We start from the raw sequence: 11,059 nt of genomic DNA on the forward strand, positions 1-11,059 counted from the left end.
GTGGGAAGCCAGCAGGGAAGGTCACAAATGGCAATCACGTGACCACAGGACGCTGCAACTATCCTAAGTGCCAGCTGGTTGCCAAGCACCCAAATTGCAATCATGTGACTGTGGGAGTGCTGTGATAGCCGGAACTTTTTTAAAATTAAGAACTTTATTCAACATATATAGTTAGCATACATTATTAAAAAATCTAGAAAAGCAAGAAAAGATAGCAAAAGAACAAGGAAGGAACTGTAAAAGCCGGGACATTGAGGACCGGTCATAAGTACTTGTTCAGCACTGTTGCAACTCTGAATGTTTGTTGAGAGTGGTCAGTAAGCGAGGACTGCCTGTATTTCAAAAAGCCTTTTGACTTGGCCATCTGACTATATAGTTTTATCACTGATAAATTTAGTATTTCATTGATCATGTGTTTGTCGTACATCAGTCTTTTTATAATTAGGTCTATCATAAACATTATAATGGATAATGTTTATAATAATTCAATAATTATAATAATTCAAAGACCCATCATAAACCAGCAAAATACAAATACTGTCAGCTCAAATGTATTTTATTTATTTCTTGCACTTGAAGTACTCTTCGATGACATCTTTGGCCTGAGATTCTTTGCCATAGTCCTACAACAACACAGTGTATTAGTATCCCAATAAATTATGTGGATTTAAACAATCACCCATATAATGTCCAGACCAGTGCTTAAATCTTTAGCGATCTATTATGATATAACTGCAGAATCAGGAAAAAGGGCTACTTAGATTAATAATGCAGTTATTAGTTAACAATCGTTAACCATATTCTTTAAAGAAAAATCCATCCATAGAACACCAATGTGGCCTTTATTGGGACCTCAATGACTACAAAGTCTTTGAGGCTCGTACTCTGGCATTATTATTGCCAGCAATGATCTTCTGCAGAACATTAATAAGTTAAGCAGATTTTGTTTTACTGGCAGCCCCTTGGTGTACTAAACAACGGTGGTAATTTAGAAGACTGCAAGGGAATAAAACATTAAAAAAAGAAAAGTTCCCCTTATGTCCCTACCACACATTTACTGTCTTGTCTAGACAAAGTAACATTTCAAAAAAAGGATTTCTCCACCTTTCTCTACTATTTATGAGCAAAGGAGCAACTTCTATGCAGCCCAGCAGAAATTAATACTTTAAATGTAATGTTCAAAGATTATGACGTAGCACTTGCCATTTTAAGGAGCCTGTGAAAGTATACAATTTAATAAATGCAACCAATATAAAATAAAAAGAATAGCTGTTATCTTACTTTAACAACCACACAACTGCAACCCACAACTTTACGAGGTTTTCCTTCTCTGTCAATCTTGCAGAGACCTACCCACTCACCAAGCTTCTTGTTATCATCAACCTGTCAAGAGAGATTTGCATTTTGTTAGAAGTGCACATAGTACAAGACAGTAAAGAACAGAATCAAAGGTAGCTGTACACTCAGACAAATAGGGTAACAATTTGTGGTTGTTTTCCTCATACTTCTCAGCAGAGGGAGCCAAGTTATCATCACTGTACAGCACAAACAGCATTACTAACTTATTTTAACCAAGACATCCTGAGCAGCTGCATGATTTTTACTACAAGCTACTACTTGATTGTCTCGCATCAACAATTCTAAACAAAATAATAACTGTTACCTTTATCAGATTGATTTGATGTTCAGCACAAAGAGCCTCAACCAGCTTTACATACATAGGTTCATCACAATTGGATGCAAGAACACAAAGATGGGCTTGGCGTCTAAAATGAAAAGAGTATCAAATAAAATTGGTAAGACTATGTACATCTATTTCCTTAACCTAGCAGCATGGATTAAAAGTGTTATTTGCAAGGTGGGAGATACGGAGAGAGAGGAGAATATACCCACAAAGCCCAGGTCATAATTTTCAATCGTCCCCTAGCTCTACTTTACCCACAGAAATAGATTTTGGAAAGGTGATATAGAAAGCTGCAAAAGAATGGGGCACAGCTAAAATGTTTGCATGAAGCTAAATATGTTTAACTCACTGAAATTTTACTACTAATCTAGTGACTAGAAATATTACTTTTATCTTAAACAATAATGAAAAGTCATCATACAATTCTACAGTTAAAATCAGTATCATTCAACTGTTGTACCGGTGAATTTCACACCACTGCTATTCTAATGCTTAAATTATTAGAGTTCTAGTCAAGAATGTTTAAGCCATTTTTAAAAAAAAATATCCATTTGTTTACTACTCAGAAGTGGGTGAACCCACCATTTAGAGACATTCAAAAAGAATTGTCTCCTTTAAGTTTGTGCTATTGTTCCTGGCTTGTTCACTCACAAAATAAACTCCTCTCTACAGGTTTGTCAGACTCTTATTGTCACTCATAAAAAGAGTGAAGGGGTATCCGACTTTCATGAAGTCATCATTCAAACACTGTAGTTCTTTGAATATTATACACCGTTTACTGCTCATCTAGCCACCTTCTAAAATTCTTTAGTTAGTATGTCATTATATCATCTTTAACATCTGACTGGTATCTGAAATATATCCCCCCATTCACTACACCAGCTCAGCCCGACTGGCTCTTTTCCCATCTTCCTAACACCTTCCTTCCCTGCTATAATTACTCCACTCACTTGATGGAGCAGTTTTACCTCTCTGCTATCACTTTCCCACATCCACCCAATGGACCTGTCTTACCTCACCATCACTGCATACTGCTGGCCCTCCTTTCCCCTCTCTCTCATTCCGGAACAAACCTACCCGCACACATAAGCCATCTCTGTCCACAGACCAAATAGATGTGCTCCAGCTTAGTGCACAGATAAAGCATGTGTGCTTTAATCCATGCACAGACTGCTCAAGAGTGCCTGATTTGTAATAGAACAGTCTGCAGATCCTTAATATATAGGGTGCTGCACAATCCCAGGAAAATATATTTTGAACTATGGAGGTGCTGATGGTGTGTAACCATTGCATCTTGTTATTGAATACAAGGTTTTCCTAAGACTATATATTGTCTCCTGTGACTATTCTACAAGCCCTGGAAAAGTAGTAGCTTCTAAGCCATACCACACCCCCTCCAGATCATATTGTTCATTTTGGGCCCAAACAGCTGCACGTCTTTAGAATCCGGTCTACAAAAGAATACTGCTGGAGGAAGCAATAACAGCAGTATGTTTTATACCCCTTTCCAGTATAACTGCCAAGGTTCTGTACATTTCATTCTGGAGCATCTTCCAGTCTTTCAGAACATTTTGAAAGACATAAACTTTAATGAAAACATAGCAAATGAAAGGAAGATCAGACCTACACCAATTTTTCCAGTACCAGGAATGTAAGACTGAACCCAACTGATAGTGGACATTATATAATATCAGATCAAATAAATATGGAATTGATCTATCATTATATACTTATGAAATCTATTTATGGAAGCATATTAGGCTGACATAGTTTCAAACAGTTATAAAATGTGTACTAACATGGCAAATCAAAGAACATCAAGCTCCACAAGCCATGGGTTCATAGAAAGTTTTACCCCACCTTTAAACAAAGCTCATGAATTTGTATGAATCTTTTCCATTACACTAAACTTTTACAACACATCCCAATTAATCGTGACAATTACTACTTTGCAATGTGAGGAGGGAAGTTTGCAATTTAAGTCCTATATTTGATTCCACCTCATATTGGTAACAGAACAATTGCCCTAATAGACCTTAAAATTTCCTTATGCTATTATCTATCTACCATTATGCCAACATGAATCTCATATGAAATCAAAGCAATGGGCTGTAAAAATCTCTCTGATTTGGAGACAGCCTAACACTAATACCTATCACTTACTTGTCTAAGGCTTTGGCAGCTTCACGAATTCCACGTGCTAACCCATCATGGATAAGTGCAGTTTTCAACACTTCTTGAAGGGCAGTGTTGACATCCATTATACCTCCAGCAGTTATGCTACATAAACAAAATATGAAATAAGCAAACCAATGTAGATCACATAGAAATTCCTTATAACCTTGATCATAACTCTGTTAATATTAATCACAAGAACATAAAAGTTCTGAAGGATGAAAATGATGTGCAAGATCAGAACAGATATGAATTATGATGAAAATTTTAAAAAGTCCTTAGTTAGAAATTAGGGAGAAAAATACATTTCATACTCTGGAAGGATACTGATGATTGCAGTATCCTTAGACAAGGCTTGGACATAAAACACAAAAGACGTGTAACTCTCAAAAAGCAGACTGGCATTTCCATGCAAAATAGAAGAAAATGGTTAAGATTACTCTGAAACTGTAATTCTACTACTTTTTCTCAACGCTGTTGTAAATTTGGCTTCTGTTACTTCCTTTTACATTGTAGTGGATTTCTCAACCAGGGTACCGTGAGAGGTCACTAAGGGCTCCCTAGGAGATCAAGATTTATTTAAAAAATTATTTCAAATTTGGGCAACTTCACATTAAAGAGGTAAGTTTCATTCTTTTAGTTTAAGAACACTGTTAATGCATATATAAAGGCCGACACATGAAACAAATATAGTAATTTTGTAACTTCTGGCCTACATTTCAGTATGAATGTGCAGGGGCTCCCCAAGGCCTGAAAAATATTTCAAGGGTTCCTCCAGGATCAAAGAGTTGAGGCAGGCTGTATTATAGCCTTCTATTCCATTTTAATCCATATAAGTTACATAAAAAAACTTTCCTATCCAGTCCTTATTCCATCTCAAATGCTGCAGTACCTCCCCACCACCCCTACAGAAAAGTGATGAAAACTCTTTCATGAATGCAGAGGTTCCAAATTTTAACGGCAGAATCGAAACAGCTAACACACCATCTCTGTACTTGAGCCACCATCAGTAAAAAGCAGCTGAAACTTCTTAAAATGCTAGTATTTTGCTCTTGTTTTTTTGCCCACAAGTGATAAAATCTCATGTCCAAACAGTTTTTACCCCACAGCAGATAAATTCGCGCAGGCACGCTCTGCGACCTTTTATTAATCAACAACTCAGTTACAGGAACACTGCACAGATATATCACGTAAACACATTCGAAAATATCGTCGCTGCGATTACAGAAGTCACTGGCGGGCAAAAAGAGAAAAAGAAGCAATTATTTTACTAGCTTTTCTCAGCAATTAGAGCAGGGAAAAAAAGCACTAGGCCCCGCCACGTGGAGCAAGGCGACTGCGCCTTGCGCTCCACACACGGAACCACGCCTGACGAGGACAAGGCGGAACGAGGCAGCGCGTGCCAGTCCCAGGTGGCCTCGTGGATTCCTGGGACAGAATTCCAACGTCTCCGCAGCAACTCCGCCTCGCGCACACTTACCCTTCCTCGGCCATGGTTGGTGGTGATGCTCCCACCCGGAGTTCCTGAAAGAAGACAAATCCCTGTTAAACGTTGGAAAATACACCCAAGGCTCCTCTTCCTACCCTCTCTTTTCAGTCTCCCCACCAGGAAGAGCGAAAGAAACGAATAACCTTTTCCTAAACTCCAGGCCTAACAAGGCCCCCTCTTACCTTACGGCTTCCACGAGTAGCTGATGAAAAGGAAGAGGTGGAGCCTCTCGTTTCTTCTTTAACTCCGCAAGGACCCACTCGCACTTCTGAAAATAGGTGTCTGACCACATTGCCTGTTGGCAGGAGGGGGGTAAAACTTCTCGGAGTTGCAAGTGTTGCGATAACGCGGAACAGATGGACGCCATCCTATCAAAGTCGAAGGTCGCATATTCAGGGCGCGGAGATCTTTACGGCAGTGAGAGCTTTGCCAATAGGTGGCCATGCTACTGCCGGAAGCCTATTGCTCGGCTATTGCAGCACCCGGAAGCCGGGGCGAGGTGGCTGGCTTTCACGAGTTTTTGATTGTTGAAGCGGTGCCGGTTATAAATTGAATGGCATTCGTCCTGTATAAATTATCAGGGGCAAGCCACATTTCTTTCACTTTACTGTTTTACCAACTCTATCCTGATCAATTTCGTTTCGAAAATGAGCTTTTTGTCTGACTCCTTTTCAAAAAAATCGCAGTAAACACGTGCACGCGCGCTGGACTGCGCTTCGTTCGTGCTCGCGTTCACGCTCTTCCGCCTAATACTGAGGCTAGCAAATGGGTGCGCGGTGCTTGAAGGTTGTACTGAGGGACCGGGTAGTTATAAGAAAAGTTGTTGTTTAATGTTTGCCTGCTAACAGATAATATTAAACGCTTGAGGTTAAGTTTCAAGAGGATGTGAGTCGACAGCAGGTATCTGACAGGATGAGGAAAGTCTGCTCTACTTGGGGAAAAAGGGGAAGAAGACTGCCTTTGAAATCTGCTGTACTTGGAAAAAGGGAAGAAGACTGTTTTTGAGGTATTCAAAACCCACAGAGTGACCTTGTTATGGGACCACCGCTGAACTAGGTGTAGGGGCTTTCATAGTCAAACATATCAACAGCTACGTTCTCGTGCCACAGCTGGCAAATTTTATTTTAACATGATAATTATAGTTTCTATTTTAAAAACACACTCGATTTTTAAAAATCGTGTTACTAGGTAATAAATGGATAATTCTGTTGATTGCTCAAACCTACAACGTGCCTTAATCCCAAACCAGATTTTAAGGTTAGTATATGCTGCTGAAGGTGCTTTAGTTGCTGCTGAGCGCAGCACAGTACACACACATAAGTTTTAGAAGGAATTGTACTTCTAAACAAAGTGGTTAGTGGATAGTGAAGTATATCCCATTCACAAAATGTTGTTGGAACTCCAGATGATGTCTTGGATTTATAATCTTGTGTTTTGTCACTGATGCTTCCAGCTTTCCCTCCCAGGAAAAATCCCTCTTAAGAGGAAGATAGAATGGCATTTGATCGCTAACACTAGGACAGCGTTTCTCAACCTTCGCTGCTTTAAGCTGTGTGGACTTCAACTCCCAAATTTCTTGGAGTTGAAGTTCACACAGCTTAAAGCAGCCAAGGTTGAGAAACACTGCACTAGGAGGAGCCCTTTGCATGAAAGCAACTGAAACCAGCTGTTGCAAATTGTCAAGACACTTTTGCTAGGGGTTTGAGTGAGATTTGAATGAATGAATTTGTAAAACATAAACATGTAAGGTTCCAATAGAAAGCTCACTTATGAATAAGTTATAATTTGGAACTCAGTGGTATTTATTTCAGTAGATAGTGAAGGCTACAGTAAATATGTTGACAGAAGGAGTAGAATCCTATGCGTCCTATTTCAAAAGTTGGCCCACCAAAGTAAATGGGGGTATTTACATGACTCCCTGAAACACAAACTAGTACATCACATTTATTATGCAAACTCAACCCATGTGGTCAGGTAATATGGTGCAGTTTGCTGTAGGAACCAGGAAGATTAGATACTTTCAGTAAGTCATAATTGTTACTTCAGCAAAGGATTGTTACCTTGTTGTGGTGCTGGAGCTTGAGCACCTCAATGATGCCATGAGCTAAACCGTGAAGGGCCACCCAAGATGGGAAGGTCATGACAGAGAGGTCAGACTAAATGCGGTCCCTGGGGAAGGTAATGGCAACCCATCCCAGTATTCTTGCCGTGAAAACTAAATGGATCAGTACAACCAGGGATATGTCAGTATACCATCGGAAGATGAGACCCCCAGGTCGGAAGATGGTCAAAATGCTACTGGGGAGGAACAGAGGATGAGTTCAACTAGCCCCAGATGTGATGATGCAGCTAGCTCAAAGCCAAAAGGACGGCTAGCGGCCGACGGTGCTGGTGGTGAACAGCGAATCCGATGTTCTAAGGATCAACACACCATTGGAACCTGGAATGTAAGATCTATGAGCCAGGGCAAATTGGATGTGGTTATTGGTGAGATGTCAAGATTAAAGATAGACATTCTGGGCGTCAGTGAACTGAAATGGACTGGAATGGGCCACTTCACATCAAATGACCACCACATCTACTACTGTGGACAAGAGGACCACAGAAGAAATGGAGTAGCCTTCATAATTAATAGTCAAGTGGCTAAAGCAGTGCTTGGATACAATCCAAAAAACGATAGAATGATCTCAATTCGAATTCAGGGCAAGCCATCTAACATCACAGTGATCCAAATATACGCCCCAACCACAGATGCTGAAGAAGCTGAAGTAGAGCAGTTCTATGAGGATCTGCAGCACCTACTGGACAACACGCCTAAAAGAGATGTTATTTTCATCACAAGAGACTGGAATGCTAAGGTGGGCAGTCAAATGACACCTGGAATTACAGGTAAGCATGGCCTGGGAGAACAAAACAAAGCAGGACATAGGCTGATAGAATTTTGCCAAGACAACTCACTCTGCATAACAAACACTCTCTTCCAACAACCTAAGAGATGGCTTTATACATGGACTTCACCAGATGGACAACACCGAAACCAGATTGACTACATCCTTTGCAGCCAAAGGTGGCGGACATCTATACAGTCGGTAAAAACAAGACCTGGAGCTGACTCTGGTTCAAATCACGAACTTCTTCTTGCACAATTTAGGATCAGACTAAAGAGATTAGGGAAGACCCACAGATCAGCTAGATATGAGCTCACTAATATTCCTAAGAAATATGCAGTGGAGGTGAAGAATAGATTTAAGGGACTGGACTTAGTAGATAGGGTCCCAGAAGAACTATGGACAGAAGTCCGCAACATTGTTCAAGAGGCGGCAACAAAATACATCCCAAAGAAAGAGAAAACGAAGGAGGCAACATGGCTGTCTGCTGAGACACTAGAAGTAGCCCAAGAAAGAAGGAAAGCAAAAGGCAACATGGGGAGATATGCCCAATTAAATGCAAAATTCCAGAGGTTAGCCAGAAGAGATAAGGAATTATTTTTAAACAAGCAATGCATGGAAGTGGAAGAAGACAATAGAATAGGGAGGACAAGAGACCTCTTCCAGAAAATTAGAAACATTGGAGGTAAATTCCAGGCAAAAATGGGTATGATCAAAAACAAAGATGGCAAGGACCTAACAGAAGAAGAAGAGATCAAGAAAAGGTGGCAAGAATATACGGAAGACCTGTATAGGAAGGATAACAATATCGGGGATAGCTTTGATGGTGTGGTCAGTGAGCTAGAGCCAGACATCCTGAAGAGTGAGGTTGAATGGGCCTTAAGAAGCATTGCTAATAACAAGGCAGCAGGAGACGACGGCATCCCAGCTGAACTGTTCAAAATCTTGCAAGATGATGCTGTCAAGTTAATGCATGCTATATGCCAGCAAATTTGGAAAACACAAAAATGGCCATCAGACTGGAAAAAATCAACATATCCCCATACCAAAAAAGGGAAACACTAAAGAATGTTCAAACTATCGAACAGTGGCACTCATTTCACATGCCAGTAAGGTAATGCTCAAGATCGTGCAAGGTAGACTTCAGCAATTCATGGAGCGAGAATTGCCAGATGTACAAGCTGGGTTTAGAAAAGGCAGAGGAACTAGGGACCAAATTGCCAATATCCACTGGATAATGGAAAAAGCCAGGGAGTTTCAGAAAATCATCTATTTCTTTTTTATTGACTATTCTAAAGCCTTTGACTGTGTGGACCATAACAAATTGTGGCAAGTTCTTAGTGGTATGGGGATACCAAGTCATCTTGTCTGCCTCCTGAAGAATATGTATAACGACCAAGTAGCAACAGTAAGAACAGACCACGGAACAACGGACTGGTTTAAGATTGGGAAAGGAGTACGGCAGGGCTGTATACTCTCACCCTACCTATTCAACTTGTACGCAGAACACATCATGCGACGTGCTGGGCTTGAGGAATCCAAGGCTGAAGTTAAAATCGCTGGAAGAAATATTAACAATCTCAGATATGCAGATGATACCACTTTGATGGCTGAAAGCAAAAGGGAACTGAGGAGCCTTATGATGAAGGTGAAAGAAGAAAGTGCAAAAGCTGGCTTGCAGCTAAACCTCAAAAAAACCAAGATTATGGCAACCAGCTTGATTGATAACTGGCAAATAGAGGGAGAAAATGTAGAAACAGTGAAAGACTTTGTATTTCTAGGTGCAAAGATTACTGCAGATGCTGACTGCAGTCAGGAAATCAGAAGACGCTTAATCCTTGGGAGAAGAGCAATGACAAATCTCGATAAAATAGTTAAGAGCAGAGACATCACACTGACAACAAAGGTCTGCATCGTTAAAGCAATGGGGTTCCCAGTAGTAACATATGGCTGCGAGAGCTGGACCATAAGGAAGGCTGAGAGAAGGAAGATCGATTCTTTTGAACTGTGGTGTTGGAGGAAAACTCTGAGAGTGCCTTGGACTGCAAGAAGATCCAACCAGTCCATCCTCCAGGAAATAAAGCCAGACTGCTCACTTGAGGGAATGATATTAAAGGCAAAACTGAAATACTTTGGCCACATAATGAGAAGACAGGACACCCTGGAGAAGGTGCTGATGCTAGGGAGAGTGGAGGGCAAAAGGAAGAGGGGCCAACCAAGGGCAAGGTGGATGGATGACTCGTCCCTGGGGGAGCTGGGGGTGTTGACGACTGACAGGAAGCTCTGGCGTGGGCTGGTCCATGAAGTCACGAAGAGTTGTAAGTGAGTAAATGAATAAACAACAACAACATAATTGTTAACCATGCACAAGCCTGTCAGGCAGCCAAATTTTGGACTCGCACATTGGCCATAATGTGGCTGGTTTAGTTTCTGACTTAAAATACAGAGTGAGCATACTGTAGTTTGTAAAACAAACTTTGTGATTAAAATCAGTTGTAATTGATTAATGACACTGTGGATAAACAAGCCATTCACTGATATATGTGAACACATCCATTAAAATGAAGGGCAGAAAATTCCCATTAAAATGTAGGGCCCCACCAAATCACCTTAGGCAATCATAATTTGTTGCATAAAGCATTTGGCAGAATTCAGACTTCACTACGCCAGAAATCATGGCTCACTAACCACAGTTCAATACATTAACTTAAACCATATTATAGCATAGTGCAATATATAAACACAATTGAATTTCCAAATGACCATTAGAATACAGTTTAGGCTAGATAACCCATGCATTTTTTTCTCGTCTACTTAGGTTTG

General features: G+C 40.5%; 1 protein-coding gene and 3 non-coding genes across 4 annotated transcripts; all 4 read right to left on the reverse strand.

Annotated features, from left to right (window-relative positions):
- Window positions 1-538: 538 nt before the first annotated feature.
- On the reverse strand, window positions 539-5,568 carry RPS12 (ribosomal protein S12). Its single transcript, XM_063309831.1, has 6 exons — window positions 5,531-5,568; window positions 5,340-5,383; window positions 3,848-3,964; window positions 1,664-1,766; window positions 1,282-1,383; window positions 539-623 (listed from the first exon to the last, which is right to left on the reverse strand). The coding sequence occupies exons 2-6, from the start codon at window positions 5,351-5,353 to the stop codon at window positions 561-563; spliced, it is 399 nt and encodes a 132-aa protein (XP_063165901.1). The 5' UTR covers window positions 5,354-5,383; window positions 5,531-5,568; the 3' UTR covers window positions 539-560.
- On the reverse strand, window positions 832-958 carry LOC134488698 (small nucleolar RNA SNORA33). The gene has a single exon (XR_010067016.1). It is a non-coding gene; the product is annotated as a small nucleolar RNA SNORA33 (small nucleolar RNA).
- On the reverse strand, window positions 1,455-1,544 carry LOC134488705 (small nucleolar RNA SNORD100). Its single transcript, XR_010067022.1, has one exon. It is a non-coding gene; the product is annotated as a small nucleolar RNA SNORD100 (small nucleolar RNA).
- LOC134488676 (small nucleolar RNA SNORD101) lies at window positions 2,357-2,430 on the reverse strand. Its single transcript, XR_010066996.1, has one exon. It is a non-coding gene; the product is annotated as a small nucleolar RNA SNORD101 (small nucleolar RNA).
- Window positions 5,569-11,059: the final 5,491 nt, after the last annotated feature.

This window comes from Candoia aspera, chromosome 1 (assembly GCF_035149785.1).
Source record: "Candoia aspera isolate rCanAsp1 chromosome 1, rCanAsp1.hap2, whole genome shotgun sequence".
NCBI classification, from domain to species: Eukaryota; Metazoa; Chordata; class Lepidosauria; order Squamata; family Boidae; genus Candoia; species Candoia aspera.

Excerpts from the sequence above, each read along its gene's own strand:
- RPS12 (XM_063309831.1), bottom strand. Across the intron at positions 1,767-3,847 it reads GCTGCCAAAGCCTTAGACAA|ACGCCAAGCCCATCTTTGTG; the intron begins GTAAGTGATAGG and ends TTTTCATTTTAG. Across the intron at positions 624-1,281 it reads GCAGTTGTGTGGTTGTTAAA|GACTATGGCAAAGAATCTCA; the intron begins GTAAGATAACAG and ends GTGTTGTTGTAG.